The 21,563-nt window shown below is 40.2% G+C and overlaps 1 protein-coding gene across 1 annotated transcript in view; it reads right to left on the bottom strand.

Moving 5' to 3' along the window:
* The window catches only part of uqcc1 (ubiquinol-cytochrome c reductase complex assembly factor 1), a 74,128-nt gene that overhangs the window by 7,331 nt on the left and 45,234 nt on the right, over positions 1 to 21,563 (bottom strand). Inside the window, 2 exon segments of the mRNA NM_203977.1 lie at positions 3,942 to 4,055; positions 4,359 to 4,436. Of these exon segments, the coding sequence (NP_989308.1) occupies positions 3,942 to 4,055; positions 4,359 to 4,436 (192 nt within the window).

Here is a 21,563-nt window from a genome sequence, read left to right as displayed (position 1 = left end):
TGAACGTGTGTGGCTTCAAGAAGTGGCCCACCATGGTGCATGTACTACCGAGGGTAAAGGCTATTTTTATGTTTCTGTTTCTAAAAAGACTAAATAGCAATATTGGCCCTTATGCTGACAAAAAATTAAAACCTTAGATTGCCAGTATTTTTGTTCCAGGAGCCACTCCACCAATCAGAGCAATGTGCTTGGCGCTGAGGCTTCCATGGTACAAGAGGGTTAATGTCTACTCCCCAACTCCTCCAAACTGGTTATATCTTCACAAAATATCTCCCAGAATCCGTTTAAAGAGAATGCAGTCATTTGGGAAGGGGATTACGTAAGACACAGGTGTTTTGCAAAGCTACACAGTTCAGACCATGCAGAAAAATACATCATTAAACCCAACCATAGACGGACTTACAAAAAAAAAAATCACTTGAGATTAAACATTAAGGCATTTTTTTCGAACTGAAAGATTATTAAGCGTTTGTTTCCCTTTATGGGATTCGGTACGAGACTGATAACGGCAGAGACGTTGTGCTGAAAACCTTCATATTTGCTCTCCGAGCCGTAATGGAAAGTAGCACGCGATGATTCCCTTTGTCCCTGTATACCTCGCGGGTCCATGTGCAAGCAATAAAAAAGAATCAGCTTTGGACAGGACCATAATAGAAAATGCCCCTAGTGGGTAATTATACCACATGCCAGGTCTATGTGTAATGTGTCTGTGCAATACAAGACGCAGTCACCGAAGTCCAGGGCTCCAGATTCCCCCGCACAATGGCTCGCTCGGCCACCTGCTTCATATTAAAAGTGGATAAAATAAAGGCTTTATAATGTCTTTCATTATTTGCTACCAGAATTTGTTGCAGGTTTATCTGTTCCTTTAAGATGTTTTTTTCTTTAGGAATCTGGTTAAGAAATAAAAGTTTGAATGTCTCTACTAGCTGAGAGTCGAGAAGAGACAAGCAATGGGAAGATATATCCAGCCCTTAGACATTCACACATTCAGCATGGGTTTCACAAGTCATCTCTGGGCGTGGCTCCTTTATAAAGAGCAAAGAGTCCTGGTAAATGCTGTTACTGACATCCTGCTGTTTGGTGGACCTCTCACATACGCCTCAAATACACTACAGAGTCAAATATTTGTTAATAGCCCTTCTAATTATAGGCATTGGCTATTTAAACAGCACCACTGGCACAGATAACAGTACATCATACTAAGGCCTTCTTGACTATTACTTTCTTCCTACTTTGCAGCAACAGTTTGGGGAAGTCCCTGTCCTGTTTCAGCAGTATAATAACCCTCTCCAGAAAGGTCCACACTGAATAAGTTTCACCTTTACAGATGAACATGTGGGACGAACTTGCAAACCAGGCCCAATCACCAACATTAATGCCCAACCTTTTAAGTATGATGGAATCAAATCCCACCAACAACGTTCTAACACCTGGGGGCAAGCCTCCCCACAAGAGTACAGGGTAGATGCAGGTTTATCAGTAAAGAGAGGGCAACGTCATAGAACGTTGGTTTTGGAGATGTTGGACAGGCAGATGTCCCCATATTTATGGCCATAAGACTAGTATCTTAATGGAATCAAAACTCTCATAGAGATTACATCCAGTTTTCGGAACCCAGAAATCAACTTTATAAGCAAGCCATATCTTTAGACTTTATTTTGCTATATTTATATAATTACACTTGTACAAGCGGAGAAGGCTTAGGGCTGATGTATGGGATTCCCATATCATACTTGTTGCTATGCAGTGATTGAAAGCTTTTGGTATTCTTACCAATAGAATTATGTTTACTACTATTGTGTTTTTGTAATGATCTTGACTGCTTGTTTCTGTAATTGTAGACCGTTTGCCCCATGTTGGGGAATTTTGATTGAAAATTCACCATACTTATCACACTATCTATAAAAAAATATGAGTCCCAGCTTTGAAATATGGTAAGAAAGCATACAAGGACTAACCTTTACCATCTTAAAAAATGCCCTTATGTATACTTTTATTTTGGACACAGCCACACCAAAAAATAATATATTATTATTATGATATTAAACATATTTCTGTGGCATAGTGGATCAGAGCCAGTGGCTTTTACAGGACTTAAAAGTATCATTTGGCTTCCTTGTTATGCCTTACTCTGTATTCACTCTGTAGCTGCTACTTTTCCTATGGGAGGGCAAGACACCTGCTCAAGACAGGGGAGTCATTTTCATGCTATTTACCCCTGCATCACTATGGTGTGCCCCATAAACCCTTCTTAGTAATTGGCTACTTCTTGCCACGTCAGGGTGCATTTTCTATCTGCCACAAAGAGGAAAGTGCAGTAACAAGCAGCGGCCAGTCATCAGGAACTGTGCCAGTTACACTGGGCTTATGGCCAGAACGTTGCTGAACACATTAGTTCCCTGTTAATTAAAATTAATTCAACATTCCTCTCATTTAAAGACCTCGGCTTCTCACACACATATGTGGAAAAGTTTATCGGGTCGGGCTGCACTCAGACTTATTGAAGCACTGGATATGAGATAAGTCCCATAACCGTTATAGAAAATTACCCAACATCAACAATAAATTCATTTAATGAAAATCTACTTTCTACTAGAAGTACAAGCAAACAGTATGTATGCTAAAGGCATTCTCCCAACTTTGTGCCACTTGCCTTTTCATTCATCTTTAATATCCATTATAATATTCAACCACTGGATTTGTATGGAAGGAAGAGCAGAGAGGATATCAGCTTATCACAGGTTACAGGGGCATCAAAAGGCAGTCTAGTGTATCTGCCCACAGGAACAGGACCAGAAATCTGGTTTTCTTGTAATGCAGTTATGTGTGTTTTAGACTTTTGTGGGTTCTAGCACCCCTTGAGGTACATTTGCCCTGATGCCATCTTAATTTATACACAAGCTTATAGATTTATGAAAACATTGCTGTGGTTCTAAGAATACTCTTCAACCATATGTCTCCATGGGTGACCTTAATGCTGGGCTTCCATGAGTATATTGCACTGCAAATAAGCATTGTCTCCAAATCTCACCCTAACTGGCCTTCGTGTAGATCAGGGGTCCCCAACCATTCTTACTCGTGAGCCACAGCCAAATGTAAATTGACTTGGAGAGCAACACAAGCACCATAAAAGTTCATAGAGGTGCCAAATAAGGGCTGTGATTGGTTATTAGGCAGCCTCTATGCACCCTATCAGCTTACAGGGGGCTTTATTTGGTAGTAAATCTTGTTTTTATTCAACCAAAACTTGCCCCCAAGTCAGGAATTCAAAAATAACTCCCTGGTTTGGGGGCACTGAGAGCAACATGTTGCCCCTGAGCCACTGGTTGGGGATCACTGGTGTAGATCCTCCAGCAGACTTCATAGTTTTGAACCTCTACTGTGGTGGGAGTCGGGTTGGAACAAGTCTTTTGAAGGCCCAGTGGAAAATATACGTGTTGGCCCCATTCTTCACAATATATCAGAAAACACAATGATGTTGCATTCATTGGGACGTATATATAAAAATGTCCCAGTCCCACCAAACTGCTTGCACTGTGTATAGTTTAACATAAGCGGGAGCATAAATATCATAGCGGCAAATACAGTGCATTAATGAATTGTGTCATCCCACATACCAGTTTGTCGGTATAACAAAGCTCTATATTTTATGATGGCCACATGACAGTGTAAAGTACAGTGCCATAGTGGAGAATAACATGCAACACGTATCCGAAAACCTTGCACTACATTCGCAACTGAGCCTTCTTGTTTCCGCTGGTTGTCCAAACTATCCGTGCCTTGCTCTATCCCCAAGTTTTTGGAACAAACGTGAGGCTAATATTAGCACTACAGAAGTTAGATTTTACTGAATTAGAGATAAGAAGCCTTTACAGTAAAAAAACAATAAAAATATTAGAAATGAATTAATAAATAATAAAAAATGGCAATTGTTTTACCTGTTTCCGTACATATTCCACAATTAGTTCCAGCTTTCGGGGGTCATCACATTGTTTGTTGAATAGGTTCCTCCACAGGGCAGCAGCCAGAATTCGGTCATCAGATATAATTCCCTAAAACACACAGTGCTGACTTGATGAATGCAACTCAGCCACTAATCCTACAGTGCAGCGTACAACAACAGGCTGTGGCCCTATATATATTTGAGCTAACGTGCAAGGAATCCAAGTCCTAGACGTAAATATTGTATATTGCCCTTTGAAGTAAAAATACTTTGATAATAACAATATATAAGATGCCTGCTTTCATCAAACCAGTAAAAGCTTCTTGCTAATTGGTTGCTATGGGTTACTAGACCCGGAGCAAACACTGCACTTTTTATTACTTTGCCCTATTAGAGTATTAATATAACATACCTCGTCATAGCCGAATATTGCAGCGTAGAAAATCTCAGTCATAGATCTCATACTGTTCTTCAGGGTCACGGAATCAATCTAAAATGCAAAAGACAAACACTTCAGTTTATGGCCATATTGGCACTGGAAACAGAATTATACATTAAAAAAACATTGTAATTAAGGGGCACATTCATCAAAATACGAGTTTGAATCCCGAAATGGGTAAAATTTGGATTAAATACGATAATTTCTGATGATCGGAAATGTCACGCAAATGCTTCCGAAAAAATTGTAATAGTCATAATATCGTAATGGCGTTACGAAAGTCACAACATTTTTCTTATCCAAACGATTGTAAACGGCGGGAAACCTTTCTGACTTTGAACCTTCAGTGCATATTTTTTAAGCCTCCCATAGGGCTCAATGGCACTCTGCAGCTCCAACCTGGCCCAAGGAAAGTCTCCCATAGGGCTCAATGGCACTCTGCAGCTCCAACCCGGCCCAAGGAAAGCCTCCCATAGGGCTCAATGGCACTCTGCAGCTCCAACCCGGCCCAAGGAAAGTCTCCCATAGGGCTCAATGGCACTCTGCAGCTCCAACCCGGCCCAAGGAAAGTCTCCCATAGGGCTCAATGGCACTCTGCAGCTCCAACCCGGCCCAAGGAAAGTCTCCCATAGGGCTCAATGGCACTCTGCAGCTCCAACCCGGCCCAAGGAAAGTCTCCCATAGGGCTCAATGGCACTCTGCAGCTCCAACCCGGCCCAAGGAAAGTCTCCCATAGGGCTCAATGGCACTCTGCAGCTCCAACCTGGCCCAAGGAAAGTCTCCCATAGGGCTCAATGGCACTCTGCAGCTCCAACCTGGCCCAAGGAAAGTCTCCCATAGGGCTCAATGGCACTCTGCAGCTCCAACCCGGCCCAAGGAAAGTCTCCCATAGGGCTCAATGGCACTCTGCAGCTCCAACCCGGCCCAAGGAAAGTCTCCCATAGGGCTCAATGGCACTCTGCAGCTCCAACCTGGCCCAAGGAAAGTCTCCCATAGGGCTCAATGGCACTCTGCAGCTCCAACCTGGCCCAAGGAAAGCCTCCCATAGGGCTCAATGGCACTCTGCAGCTCCAACCTGGCCCAAGGAAAGTAACCATAACAAAGCTTGAATGAATCCAAAACTTTCGTACTCGTTGCGACAATATGATTTTGTCGCGTACAATTTGTCGCAAAGTACGAAAAAGTTGCACAAATTACGAAAAAAAATGGCAGAAAATACCAAATTTTTGTCTTCGGAATCAATCGTACTTTGATAAATGTGCCCCTAAATGTATATAATGATAATCTTTATATTTACTAGTAGTCTACAACCAAGATGAGCTCAATAAACAGAACAAAAAAAAAAAAAATACATATGTTATTATATTAAATATTATACACATTTCAGGTGATTCACAGGGGCAGTGGGGGTGAATTTGGGGTGTTACAGTTGGCAAACCAACAAACAGCTATAATAATTATAAATGGGTTTTATCAACACTCCTTTGACCAAAGTAGATGGACTTGTTCTGAGCGCAAAGGATATCAGCATCAGTATTTACTACACCCCTATACCCACTGGAACAGGAAACAATGGCTCTGTCGCTTACAAGTTTTACTATCACACACATTTGTTTTCTAATTGTGTACCTTTTAAAGACCTTTCATTTACTTTGGCATTATTTCTATATTTATGTTGACTAGAGCTGACACCATCTGGTGACACAAGCTTGAGGTGGCAAGGCCAGGAACAAGCAAACATGATACAATCTTGGATTACATTGGCATTGGAGTTCTTTATTGTCTACAACAGTGATCCCCAAACAGTGGCACAGGAGCAACATGTTACTCACCAACCCCTTGGATGTTGCTCCCAGTGGCCTCAAAGCAGGTGCTTATTTTTACATTCTTTGCTTGGAGGCAAGTTTTGGTTGCATAAAAACCAGATGTACTGCCAAACAGAACCTCCTGTAGGCTGCCAGTCCACATGGGGGCTACCAAATAGCCAATAACAGTACTTAGTTGGAAACCCAGGAACATGTTTTATGCTTGTGTTGCTCCCCAAGTCTTTTTACATTTTAATGTAGCTCACAGGTAAGAAAGGTTGGGGATCCCTGGTCTAGTCTTGGAATTTATCAACTTCTTCCCTTGAACTAAGATGTCTCCAAAATTATCCATTGACTTCATAAAGAGAATATGCTAAGAGAGGCCACAAGACTAGGACACCTTATTACCTATTACACTTTTAATTGTACTAATTCACATGGAGATGGGCACAATCTTAATTTACTACAAAACACTGACTATGATCAGATAAAGACCAAGAATTGTTATCATTAATGGGACACCAAATGTTGTTCTAGCAAGTTTGTATGAAGGGTATGCAAAGCAGCTTTAAAGGGGTTGTTCACCTTTCTATTATTTGTGTGGTTTTTTTTATTAACCTTTTGTTCAGCAACTCTCCAGCTTGGAGATTTCAGCAGTTAGATGGTTGCTAGGGTTCAAATTACCTTAGCAACCAGGCAGTGGTTTGAATGAAAGACTGATACATCTATAGGAGAGGACCTGAGAAAAATAAGTAATACAAAGTAACAATAGCAATAATATTGTAGCCTCACAGAGCAATAGTTTCTGGGATGCTGGGGACAGTGACCCCCATTTGAAAGTTGGAAAGTGTCAGATGAAGAAGCACATAAACAGAAAATATATAATGAAGACCAACTGAAAAGTTGCTTAGAGTTGACTATTCTATAACATACTAAAGGTTAACTCAAAGGTGAACCAGCCCTTTAGTATTTGATCCAAATCAAGAGATTCATCCGCACATAAAAGTCCTTTGGATACAAAGACAAGGTCTGTGTTTGGGACAGAGGCCTTTTGTACATACACTTTAAGCTCTGTGCAAAAGTTGGAAAATATAGATTATAAAGGAGAATTAATTCCTGAAAGGTGGTAATGGGCTGAAAAACAAAAGTTCAAAACACAGGTCTCAGCTGTAGCGGCGCCTTAGACAGTTCTCAGGAGGGCTTTACTAGGTAATAACTAGCCAACTTTGTTTGAGAAGGCAGACATAGCTTGGAAGTTCTTCTGTCTAGAGACACTTAAGAGCAGGTCGGCAGAGCAGAGGTCTGAGATGGAGACCTTGACTGGGCTGTCATCCAAATAGGGCCCTCAAAACAGCAGGGGGCCTTCTAAGCTCCCAATGACTAGCTGTGTCAATCAAAGCAGAGACGACTTGGTCTGTCCCTCTTGCTGTGAGAATGTAATCTTTGCTTTTTAGGAGAAAAAAAAATTACATAAAATTTAAACATTATAGGTGTATTGGGAAGGAAAGCTAAATAATGAAGTCATGGTTTTTTTTAGATGGCTTTCAATACATCTGGCTCCAATTCGCCATGAGGGAGGCCGCAGCTTTACCTTTTGCTATACTTGTGTTCTTTAATCTATTATGTGTCTGTACAAAGACCCCACTTCCACACCTTATAAATATAACTTATTTCAGTATGGCTGTTAGTATATTAGAATAGTGTGTAAATTAGATTTTTTTTGTTTCCATTTTGGTACCAGCATCTTGTGAATCAACATGTTTTAGAGCCAAGAACATTTTTTATAAGCCAGGATGTGTGTATATATATTATATATAATGGAAGACAAGAATTATATGCCTTTTTAACCCATGTTCTCAATGGGTCATTGATAAATATCAACTGGCTCCATCTACAGAAACCACTATTGTCTACCCATGAATTATTCTATTTGAAGAGAAAGTTTGTGGCTTAGCCCCATATACAGGAGGAGAAGCTTCCACTATAACAACCCTATTTTTGTCAACACCATATAGCTCTGTAGAACACCATGGTCAGGGCAAAATACCCAGGATGAACAGTGTAACCAATCAACCTGCAAGAATGGATTATAAGACTAAATAAGGAAGGGAGTTTGCTGAACTTCTTGTAAACTGTAGCACAGCTGGAACCTTGAAACTATGGCTCTTCCTCTACTCCTACTTAAACTGTACGAATACAAAAGTTGGGAGCCTCTGGCTGAATCACATATTTAGTTTTTGAAAGTGAAAAGGAGGAACTACTGTAGTAATCAGTGAGTTAGAAGAACTAAACTCTAAAAACAAATATGAATAAAAAAAAGTCATATATTATATAGTGCACCAACTGGAAGTTGCAGAATCTCTATACCAGTAATGATTCGAGCCTTCAAAGTTAAGCACAGGACGTCATCATTTTGTATTTTATTAGGAGTGTCAGTGGCACTGCACATGCTCAGTGTGCTCTGAGCAGCCGTTGGGAAGCTAAGCTTAGGGGAAAATCATCAAGTGGAAAATTAGGTGCTTTTGATATATGCAGGATAGTGTCTGTTTCTAAGCTAAGGTAAGTGACAGCAGCCCAGAACATGTGCTTTAAATCAATAGAAAAGATGACTGGGGGCATCTTTATGGATGCCGACCTTCCCTGCTAAGGAAAAATATTTGCTAATGATAATGCACAGTTACATTTTATTTTATGTATGTAACTTTTGTATCCAGCTAAGAGTCTTCTAACTGCTGTTGTGAGGATTTTTGTCCACTCTTTCTTGCAGATCACTACTACTAATGATCAGATCAACTACAGTATAAAGAACAGCAACTTTAGCAAGAATGCTGGGATTATCTTACTCAACTACTGGGGACAGTTAAGAAAACTGATAACAAGGAAAGGAGACATTGCCAAACATTTGATGATATACTTTTGGCTGAGCTTCAGCCTATCAGATAATCCAGATGGCTGTACACTAAGGAGCCCCAATGAGGCTGAAACTGGGTTAAAATTGGAGTCTGTAGCTACACTGGCTATGAGTTAAAACTTGGAAAGGAGACTTGCGTTCCTTTCCATATGTCCTGCTGTTTGTATACAAACAAAAGATGGTCTCCACAATCCCAAAGTAGAGTCACTTTGTAGGCTTAACAGGCCATACACACACACCGATATAATAGTACAATTCGGACCGTGCGTGGGCTCTGAATTATCATCCTGTCGCTTCTCTGCCTTTTGGCTAAGATCAAGTGTAGTATCGAAAGAGAAACACTTGGTCCTCTGGCCATTAGGATGGCAAGTGGAAGCTTGATGAAAGTGGAGGAGCTGTGTTCCCATAAGGGATAGTGCCTGTCTTATTTTTAGTCAGGGGCTTTGCAAATGCACCTTCTGCCTAATCATGCTTCACTTCCTTTGCCCCAGCCATTAGGCGGGTGGAAGTTTTTTCCATTTTTCTTTTGGAGCCTTACCAAGGCAATCAATGGCATTGCACCCGCACACTTCAGCACCTTTTTTGTGTTTGATTTGTGCACCCTGGATGGGTGTCATAGTCCTTTGGGCTTGACCCCAGGCCAAGAATTACACGGACTCCCCCTAGCTACAAGGCGAAGGGGGGCTTCGGCGAAGATGAACCTACCTGCCCATGCTGTTCGTTGGTGGGTGCCTTGGACACATGAGCATCGTAGCCCATGCCTTCAGGTAGGACTAACTGGCAATGATTCAATATCATCCTGTCGATTGGACAGGTTAGAAAATGTTGGTTAGATAAGGATAAAATCTGTGCATGTATTGTGTATCTGACTATATCCTTGGGGATTTCAAACGTAGTGGACACCAAGCGCTCCGGACTCCAGGGTCTCTCATAAAATCAAATCTTTATTGTTGCATTAAAAGAAGGAATGCGTTCCTTCTTTTAATGCAACAATAAAGATTTGATTTTATGAAAGACCCCGGAGTCCGGAGCGCTTGGTGTCCACTACGTTTGAAATCGGCTTTTTTTCCCCTTCAGCTACGGGTTCGGGGCCCTGAGCACCCGGACCAGCCAGGGATACTGGTGAGCTATTTTGACTTGTACTGACTATGCTTGACCATTGTGTTCCTTGAACAGCATTTGCGATACGTCCGGGGTTTTTACACCCGGACCTGATTGGTACGGATTGTATTTTGTGAATTGGAGCATTTATTATCATATGCAGAGAAATTTACATTCGTTTTTTGTTTTTGTTTTACTTTATATGATATATTATCTTACCTTTTTTCCTTATATCCTTGGGGAACCTACAATGCATTTCCGGATGTCACCAAGATTAGTGTCTGCCAACTACGTATTTCATGTTCAGAACATCCTCTGATTTGTTATGTTTTGGGGTTTATCCTACAATTTTCAGTTTGAATGTTAGTTTTAGATTGTTGCATATAAACATATAATTGATATCTGAATGTTCATCCGAAAAAGATTAAAATCTCAACGTGTATGGCCGCCTTAATATATGCTGGTCAGAAAGCCACAAAGGTGCCAAATAAGAGCAAAACCAGTCAACATTCGAGATCTGACAAGCAGTTCCTCTGGATAGGCTTTATAACTCACCGGTTAAGCTATGGTCTATAAGGCACTCCATGAAAATGGAAAAGTCAGAGGTAAAACTTGTACTCCTCAGCATTCTACTGTTTTGCATAAAAATGAGGGGAGAGCATTCTCAATCCCAGTGTGCTGCTCATGAATCCTTTTGGCTACAAATACTATAATTCATCTTTATAGAAACCCCCTGTTTGATCAGCGTAAAATATGAGCCTTCTAATGGAGTGACAGCAGTAGGTAGTAGATCAAGCAACAAGAAACCTGGACGCGTACAGTGGTATGGTACAACATTTACAAAAGATCTTCACATGGAAAGATGAAAACATACAATTTTACCCTCCAATGACATAGGAACTGCTGGCGCTAGGTGATTTCTAATCATACTCCTGTTGCTCTGGGCAATGAAGTGTGACGCAGCTTTATGAATTTCCTTCCTTAGGTAATATATAATATCTGGCCAAGATCTGAAAACAGAAGCACTTTCTATAGCTCTCTTTATATGGAGTGTATAGATTTGTTGCGCGTCATGATATATGGGAAATTTAAGACACTTTTGCTTTGTAGTTGCAGACACGCTTTGGCGAGCTTACAATTCCCTTCAAGTCCACTTGACAAAATCTATGAGCTTTCAAACCCTAAGTGCGTTATAAATTCTTTCACACAAACAGGACAGTTGCCCATTAACCCTTTTAAGTAGGTTTCATTACATGGTAACGTGTTTCCAGTCTTGTGGAACTCCGGCTGAAGAACTGAGAGGAGTTTTGCAGTAGATAAAAGGCCATATAACTGGTCTCCTTGCCTTAAGGTGGCCACACACGTGGCGATTTGCGATCTTTCGTGCGACCATAGTTCGCACGAAAGATCGTACAATCCGCCACTAACCTTCAGGGCTGAAACGGCAGATAAGGAGGTAGAAACAATAGGATTTCTACCTCCTTCTGCCGATGCAGCCCTGACGGCAGATTTTGCTCAGGCGCCTTCTATGGCGCCCGATCAAAATCTTTTAACCTGGCCGATCGGCGATATCCTCCTGCGATATCGGTCGACTTGCCGACTTGCTATACACGCACCGAATATCGTACGAAAGTTCTAGTTCTAGTGGTGAGGTTATCAATAGACTTTATGCAGCCCTCATCTGGCCTTGGAGAAAAGGACCCTCGCAACTCTTACCACTAGTGCATATGGAACAGTGAGATTGAGACAAGCGTTCTCTGTCTTTCGTTCTGCGTTACTCCCTTGACTACACAGGACATATTAAACCCAGCAATGAGCAATTGCCATTGACCTTTTAAGCCTGGGAGCTGAGGAAACATTCACTAAACTTCCCAAAGAACAACAAATGTGTAAGAAGAAGAACGTAATGCTGAACACTGCTTTATTCACATTCACTGATCCGCTCGTACAAACAATAACTCAATGAAATCTCCTCGAACCTGTACAAGGTAACGCCAGTCCAATCACTATACTCTTCTCCCACAGAAGCAATGTTGACACTATATGATTGTAGGGCTGGGCGATATACTGTTTAATACCGAATTCCGGTGTTTTGTTTTTTTTTTAACTATATTAATTTTTCAGATACAGCAATACCGGGGTGTCAGGGTACTCACCCGTGCGGCCCGGTCTCGCGCGCCTCCTTTCGCGTCCTGTTGCCCGCGGGATGTTGCGCACGCGCGTCCAGGTGCTCGTACGTCAAAGTGCTCGTACGTCAAAGCACACGTACATGTCAAAGCACCCGCGACGCGCTGATGGTGCCGGTTCTGCGCATGCGTGGGGGGTATTTAAAGCTATCAAACGCCTCCTCCTGTGCTATGTTGTCTGCGGCCTTGCCTGGGAAACTTAGCCTGCCTGATTTACCTTACGACTTTCTGTTGCCGATCCTTCACTTGCCTGATTTTCAATACTGCAGTAATTATTCTCTTATTTATTAGGAAATGGGGTTAACACCTAATCATGTATGGAAAAAAAAAAATACCGTCAAATACTGTGACACAGATATAATTTTGAAAAATACCGTGATATAAATTTTTGGTCATACCGCCCAGCTCTATATGATTGTTACCATTTAATCCAATAAAGACTGAAATGACCAGCAAAGCTACAGGGGGGGAATGATTAGAATTAATTTTAGAAATCTATTGCTTGTACGTCAAAAAGTAAAGTGTGAATATGGAGAGTTCTGTTTACTAGTAAAGTAATGGCGCCAAAGTCAACACCCAGACAAGAAGGAGGAATAGGAAATAGTGGCAAAAATTCAAATAATTTTTCATTAAAAGGTTACAATCCATATTTCCCCCATTTTAGGTATAAGCAGAGGAATGTCGATCACTTTTTAGTTAAGAAACTTGTTATAACACCATTATAACATTTTTCAAACATAAATAAAGGAAGAGTAGGGATAGGAAGACTTCATTTTTTTTAATGAGGAAGGCCTTTTCAGAGAGCTCAAAAACGCCAACTTTATCGATTAGATCACTTTGAACTAGAGTTGCAACATTTTTTTTTGTAAAAAAACTAAAGCTCCCTCAAAAAATAATTCTCCAAGAATTAAAGCAGTAAGGATCAGTACAAGGGGCAATTTAAAGCCTGGAAACTTACCTCTATAAATCACATTCCTTGTATTTTCAACTAATCGAGTTACTTCTAGGCCATAATCCTCAGGTATGTTAAAAAAAATCTCATACGGACCAGCATTTTGCCTCAGAATATTTTATTTTTTAATATTGCATGCCTGGTATTATTTAACAGGCAGAGAGTATTTTAAGGGCCCCCAGTGTCAACAAGCTTTTGGGAATAAGGAAATATTCTTTATATTTCTTAAAAATAAAGGTACAGGTATGGAATTAATTATCCAGAATGGGCCTGAGGTTTTCTGGATAAGGGGTATATTATATCTGTAATTTGTATCACCATACCTTAAGTCTACTACATACATTTATACACTGAAAAAAAGATTGTGTTAGGGACTTTATAATTAAGAAGCATTTGGGGAGTTTAAGGATAATAGACTGTCCAACTCTAGGCAGTGCCAATCAATGTCTACTAAAGTGAATAAAGTTTGCCTCTTAGATCCCTTACTTACAGATCCCTGGTAAGGCCTCACCTTGAGTATGGGGGGCAGTTTTGGGCTCCAGTCCTTAAGAAGGATATTAATGAGCTGGAGAGAGTGCAGAGACTGCAACTAAACTGGTAAAGGGGATGGAAGGGTTAAACTATGAGGTTAGACTGTCAGGGTTGGGGTTGTTTTGTCTGAAGAAATCCTGAGGGATATGATTACTCTATATAAGTTTATTAGAGGGGTGTATAAGGTGTATAATGAACACACATATGACACATGCCCTGTGCTAATAATATAAATATACATATATATATACACAGGTATAGGACCCTTTATCCAGAATGCTCGGGACCAAGGGTATTCCGGATAAGGGGTCTTTCCGTAATTTGGATCTCCATACCTTACATCTGCTAAAAAATCAATAAAACATTAATTTACCCCAATAGGATTGTTTTGCATCCAATAAGGATTAATTATATCTTAGTTGGGATCAATTACAAGGTACTGTTTTATTACTACAGAGAAAAAGGAAATCAGTTTTAAAATTCTGAATTATTTTATTAAAATGGAGTCTATTCGGAGCTTTCTGGATAACGGGTTTCCGGATAAGGGGTCCGATACCTGTTTATATATATATATATATATATATATATATATATATAATGAAGCATAATACAGTATATACAGTGACGTATAAAAGCATCACTCTATATATATATAATGTGAAAGCTGGGTACCTAGAACCAGAAGAACTGGAAGGTTCAGTTATCTTTGCTTCAGTTATGGTAGGGGTAGAACCATGGATGGCAACATAAGTCCAACAGATCCTGTGAGTAAATACAACAATACTGGATCCAAAAGATGGACTGTGTGCCCCCCAGGGGTCTAATTACTTATTTTTCTAGATAATATAATAGGTTTTTGTTTTCTTTTTATATTCCAAACATACAGGGATGGAAAATAATGCTGATACACATCCAAACAACTGCCAACACCACAATTTGACAGTATACCTGCAAAAGTCAAAAGGATTGAAGACAATGCCTTTAAAAAATGTAGCATATACAGTATATATATGTATATGTGCATGGTATAGATATGTACTGTACTGCTTTGTTAAAGGCATTGTTTGATATAACTACATAGATTCACTAAAAATGCATTGTGTATATAATAGTTGCCACATGTGTAGTTAATTGTCATGTGTGGATACAATGGTATACATACATATATACACAGGGGATTATTTGAAAGGATCAAACTTAAACTAGATTTTTGTATTTTTTCAAACAAAACTAACCATCAGTTACAAGGTACTGCTTTATTATTACAGAAAAAAAAGAAGAATAAAAAAAATGATTATTTGCTTAAAATGCGCTCTATGGGGAATGACATTCCCACATTTTGGATCTTTCTGAATAACAGGTTTCTGCATATTAGATCATACCTGTCAATGTTTATCAAGAAGAAGATATACCTAACTCCCGCTCTAGTTGTTTATATTACAGGGATGCACCGAATGCACTTTTTGGGTTCGTCCGGGACCGTGGATTCGGCCCCAACCAAATCCTTCAAAAAAAGCCTGGATTCGGCCCCAACCAAATCCTTCAAAAAAAGCCTGGATTCGGCCCGAATCTCGAACCAAATCCAGTGCATTCCTAGTATATTATGACCCAAAATTACATCAGAAAGTTAAAGATGCAAGGAGGGTAACGTCCCCCCCAGTTTACTGATACGCATCAATTCAACCTCAATTATTTAGCTTAATTTCAAATGCGTTGAGCTTTTACAGCCAAATCCAAGGTTATTCTAACATTCCACACTGCATAAAAGCAACATACGATTTAGAGTTGGTATTTCTTTCAAATCGGAGAAATACAATCCCTGAGCACCAACAAAGCAGGCATGGGAGAGCCTAACCCAAGCCCTTTGCTCCGACAACTCTCCTGCGACTTGCACAATTCACAAGAACTATTTGGCTATTATAATAAGCTTGTAATTAAATTTAAAATATACAGCCATCAATTTTCCATCATATAAAAGCAACGAGTGGATCGTTTACAATTTTTTTGAACTATAAACACCTGCGCAAGGGATCACGGTCCCACTGACATCTGGTTATTACAATTTTTTAATAAGCCCTTGATAAACTAACAAAGACACGTTGGAAGGTTTACATTATGATTGCAACTTATCTGTTGGTCCAATTATATTTTTTATGGAGCTCACAAACAATGATGTCATGTCTGACCAATGAGAGAGGATCTTTCCATCCCAGTTACAAGACATGTTTTTTCTCAGCGGAATACATTGTAAATTAGCATTACTTTGCTTTAATAAGGCAGACCAGGTTCCATGTCGCACACTCAATAAATTACCTCTCCGTTTTTAAATAAACAAATTCCGCGACTTGCGATATATTTGCTATGCTCTTTTTATGACACAGTAAAATTGTTACCTTGAGAATTGCTTAACACTTATTACAAAACGGGGCATCGGGCAAATGTAAAGAATCAGGGAAAATAAACATTGACTGCTTTAATTGAAGCACTTCGGGCCGTGTACCTGGAGTAAAAAAAAAAACCAACAGCTCGGAGAAAGGAAAATGAAGGCCCATATCGTGTTACTTAAATGTGTATGCTTTTTTTTCCCCGAGAGTTTTAAAATGTGGCATTAACCCCTTCAACGCTTGACGCTGTGTAGTCAATTGGTCCTTTTTTAACAGCTTGAGCAAATTGCTCTCAAAACATTATATATCAACAGTAGTGGGTCTTATGGGGGTTTGCTATTTACTTTGTGCAGATGTATAACAAACAGAACAAGGTGTAAGCTTGGTGTATTTGGCCGCTGTTGAAAAGGAGGTTACGCTTAATATTCCCACGACTCAATAAATGGGATGCTCGACATCCTGCGCTACTGAAATCTACGAGGCCCCGTAGGGATCGCGGGAGCAATTCTGTGGGTGCAAAGGTACAGTGATTTCAAATGTTGTGTCTCACATCATTCCAAACATAAAGGCAGATTTAGAAAAGTTTGGACGGGGGCATGCAGTTCTATGCTTTCCCCCCTTTTTACAATTTTCGGAGCAGAACATTTTGGGGTGCACCGACAATGTCAGGATTCTGTTGAATATCGAATCTACCACAAAAGAGTCAGCCAGTTTCTCAACCACTTTAAAATTTTGAATTGCTAAAATCAAGGGGTAAATCAGAATCAGTCACCTTTTGGTCCAAAGTTACATGAAAATGTAAAAAGTCATGTGACGATTAGAGTTTGGATTTGGTTCAGCCAGGTACTTGGATTTGGCCAAATGTGAATGCTGCCAAATGGGTGGCTGGCCTTTGGGTGGCTACACATCTAAAGACCTGGTCATTTGGCGAGGTCACCAAATGAGCAGATAATTTTCTGATTTGTTCCTCGGACCAGCAATCAGATCATGCATAGCTACATAGTTAAGTTGGGTTGAAAAAAGACCAAAGTCCATCAAGTTCAACCCTTCTAAGTGAACCCCAGTGCACATTTATAGACACACTCTTACCAAATTCTGTTCCCCCAATCTAAAGGGTGGGCCTCTGGTGAGTTGATCGTTTTTATGGGAAAAAAGAACACCCCCTATCTGCCTATAATCCCCTCTAATGTACTTGTACAGAGTAATCATGTCCCCTCGCAAGCGCCTCTTTTCCAGAGAAAACAACCCCAACCCTGACAGTCTAACCTCATAGTTTAACCCTTCCATCCCCTTTACCAGTTTAGTTGCAGTCTCTGCACTCTCTCCAGCTCATTAATATCCTTCTTAAGGACTGGAGCCCAAAACTGCCCCCCATACTCAAGGTGAGGCCTTACCAGGGACCTATAAAGAGGCAAAATTATGTTTTCAAATTTTTTTTTTTTACCCCTGAAGGAAGTTATTCTAGATTTCAGATCATTTAGTTATTTTCCTTGCTGGAACAATTGTTCAAAGTTTGCCCAGGAGCAGTAACCTATAGCAACCAATAAGAATTTTTTATTTTTTTTTAAAAAATAGGTGACATTTGGATATTTATGATGTGTGAAAAGAATGATGGTTCTGCCATTGTGTTTGCTTAGTGGACACAGTGGCATCCACGTGACATGTTAGCAGAACCGCAAATGCCAGTGTCAAGCTTTTCCTCCATGTATGCCTACAAACAGGCTGCCTCTGCTGGATTTTAGGTGAAGAAGCACAAGGAACATATATGATTAGTATGTAGAGGTGTGTGTATGGGTATAATCTTTTGTAAATGTTAGCTTTGTGGTCGCAAATATATTAAAGTTGCCCATGACGTAAAGAAATAGTTCAACATGAGCTCAATGAATAGGGCTTGGGCTGCTCTTCTGTTTTTTTGCTGTGGCCCTCGTAGTATTTGCTTAAGAGGAAACTTTGGCATGTGTCTTTTACTAAATGGCATTTAATTGCATAATAAACAACCTGAAATGTAATGTACGGATCATTTTGTGTAGTCAGACGTTACCTAGAGGGTTTTTTTTACTTTCCAATGGATTAACAAGAAGGTAGGAATTATTTTAGCAAAAGGTTAAACTTGGTAGACATGTGTCTTCACTTACTGTGTAACTACTCTGTAACTAGTTAATAATCAAAAAGAATCATGGTAAGAAAAATCTAACTACATAACCTGTCTTATTTCCGGCTCCAGGAGGTCACTCATTCTAATAACCAGATTGCATTTTCAGGTAAACCATAGAGAGAGGCAGAACAAAAAAGACCATTTAGATAAGATTATTGGAAAGTTTGTATTAAAAGATACTGAAAGGGTAATATAGGAATGCAAGTGTGATTGTGCTTACTCGTGTTTGTACTTGCACTTGAAGATGCCTGTAATTCCAGTGTTCTCACAGTGGGTTGCACCAAAAGCCACATCAGCCAAAAGAATCACCAGGGTCAGACTGGGCCATCGGGGCACCCAGGACCATTGTCTCCTCAGGATCTGAGGGGCCCCGGTGATCATTTTGCTTTGGCCAAAGCAGGAAGGATGCATGAAAGCTATGTAGGAGGAACCCGAGAGGGTATGGGGGGGGTATGCAATGAGTGTGGGTGATGGGCCCTTTAAGTTGGTGGCCCTGGTGAGGCTCGGACCCTCCAGTCCGACACAGAGAAATCACAATTATGTTTGTTTTGACGCACTGGTCGTAACTCAGCATAACGTTGGAATTCAGAAAGGATCACAGCATTGTCATTTGTGGGTAAAACTCACGGCGATTTGTGTCTGAAAACTGCACTGATAAGTGACCCTAAGATTCTGATCCATTATGTTCTCTTTCTTTTGATTTCTTATTCCCATGTCATATCAAGTCCTAGAGACATAGGTTTGTCAGTCCTGCCCTTTGGTTCTATGTGCTTAACTAACATGATACCTCTTCCAGTTAAACAATAATACATGATGGATTCTCAGCAATGTTCCAGTAATATGCTATGTTTGCACTGCCCACTGAAGCACATCATGTCTTCCCATCTCAAATTTAGCATGTTGTGCCTGGACATCTATTCAGTGTGTTTTCCATTACAGGACACATTTCTCCAGCCCTCTTCCTTCTAAATGTTGCCCTTCTTGACACCATTTATTAAAGGTACTTGCTCCAAGAATCCTGCAGTGTGTTGGGTACCCAAGGAGAAAAGGGTACCCTGTGGGTTGCAGGTAGGATTTTTGAATGCGGGTACCCTGCGGCTTGTGGGTCTTATCCATATTTCTTATCTTTTATTAACTATATTTTCTACATTTTCCTCCTTTAGCATTATTTTTTAAAAAACAACTTTTTTTCTACCCCTGCCCACTTCTGATAATGCCACTTCCAGTTTGAAGCAACAGCACTTCCTGTTTAATCGTAGATCAGGTTGCAGATAAGGTAAGTTGTGGCTTGGGTAGTGGGTCAAAGTGAGCAAAAATGCTGGTCTGGGCCGTGGGGCCAGGTTGGGTCTCAAAAATTTGTCTTGCACTTTTGCATAGTTGCGCCAAGTATCATTCTGTCCATCCTGCTACTTCTGCTGAATCGTGTACCAGTACTGACACTGTGGGTAACCAAGGAGCTACAGAACTTGGCCGTAAGTCTAGCAGACTTGTGCCCAAAGACTTATAATGAAAGCAGAGGAATACATAGGAGTATAGCAGTAAATGGTACAATGAAATGATACAATTACACAGTTTTTTCCACCTCTTATTTTTACTACTATTAATGCTATTACTATTGTTTCTTCTGTTCGAATCTGGTATTTTTATCTTCCCCCTCCCAAACTCCACAACAGGACTTTAATGAAACTTTGCAGCTAGATATAAAGAAAAGCTGTTCATGCAATGGAGCACTGAAATGTTAGAGAGCTGAAAGCGTTCAGTATTTAACAACTGGTCAGCATTTTCTAGAGCTGTCAGAGGTAATGCATGGAATGGAAATGCTCAGCTCAAGTGACTGCTAGTGCCATCAGGCAATGAATGAAGAGCTCCAACAGGAAATATAATGAATATTTATTAGTAAAAAAACAAAAATATCTATCCCTTTTAGATTCCTAGGTTCAATATTAATCTAAACTGTCATAAGAGAGAACAAGATTAAATCATGTTCCAGTTCTCTTTCAGCTGCAGGAAAAAACTGGTTATGATTTATAAAAATGTGCAGTTTTTGGACCCAAATCATTCTTTTTTTTTTTATATATAAAATGCAGTGTTTTCACCTAAAACTGCAGCATTGTTACGCCCATGGGGGCAGTTGTATCTGCCACAGTTGTGCCCAATGGTGCAAAACAGAAGCAACTACCGTATATACTCGAGTATAAGCCGATTCGAATATAAGCCGAGGTACCTAATTTTACCTAAGAAAACTGGAAAAACTTATTAACTTGAGTATAAGCCTAGGGTGGGAAATGCAGCAGCTTCTGCTAAGTTTCAATAATCAAAATAAAAACCAGTAAATTACATAAATTGAGGCATCAGTGGTATGTTTTTAAAATATTTATTTAAAAGAAAAACCGTAAACTAGCTCTGTAAGTGGAGAAGAGGGTCAAGAAAAACAATATGAGTACTACCCCATGCTCATTGTGCATTGGCGAACTGGCAGCAGACCCAGTCTCGGAGGACACGTAAGGGGGAATAAGTATTGCAACTGGGAGTGGGCCAGGGCACTGGAGGGTCTGGTTGCAGGTGGCCTAATTTGCACACAAAGGACAGAGGGTGCTAGTCTGGAGGGACCCATTGCACCCGACTCGAGTATAAGCCGAGGGTGACTTTTTCAGCACATTTTGGGTGCTGAAAAACTAGGCTTATACTCAAGTATATACAGTATGTTCTTGTTTATAAATGGGGGGTAAGTTGAGGCTAGCATTTTAAAAAGTGGGGACTGCGTCACAATGGATTATAATGAAATGAAGGAATTTTTTTGTGCCTAATGACCCAATCTGCTGTGGGACCCATGGAATTACCACCATGCTCGGGATGGCAGTAGCTCCAAGGCTCCCCAGTGTCAACAGGCAAACTTGCACATGATTCAGGAGTAGAATCAGGATAGACACAATGGTGTTTAAAGCAGGGCAATATTTGCATCCATTTTAGCACAATGGCACTGGCAGCTGCTTTTGTAAATGATCCATTATTTTAGTGGACTCTAGCTTAGGTAGGCTTTGATTCTTAAAGGAATACTGACATGGGAAAACAAGTTTTTTTCAAAAGGCATCAGTTAACAGAGCTTCTCCAGCAGAATCCTGCATTGTAATCTGTTTTTCAGCCGATCAGCAG

The sequence above is a fragment of the Xenopus tropicalis genome, chromosome 10 (genome assembly GCF_000004195.4).
Source record: "Xenopus tropicalis strain Nigerian chromosome 10, UCB_Xtro_10.0, whole genome shotgun sequence".
NCBI classification, from domain to species: Eukaryota; Metazoa; Chordata; class Amphibia; order Anura; family Pipidae; genus Xenopus; species Xenopus tropicalis.
The sequence above is the reverse complement of the archived record's forward strand: the minus strand, read 5'-3'. Positions and strand labels throughout refer to the sequence as shown.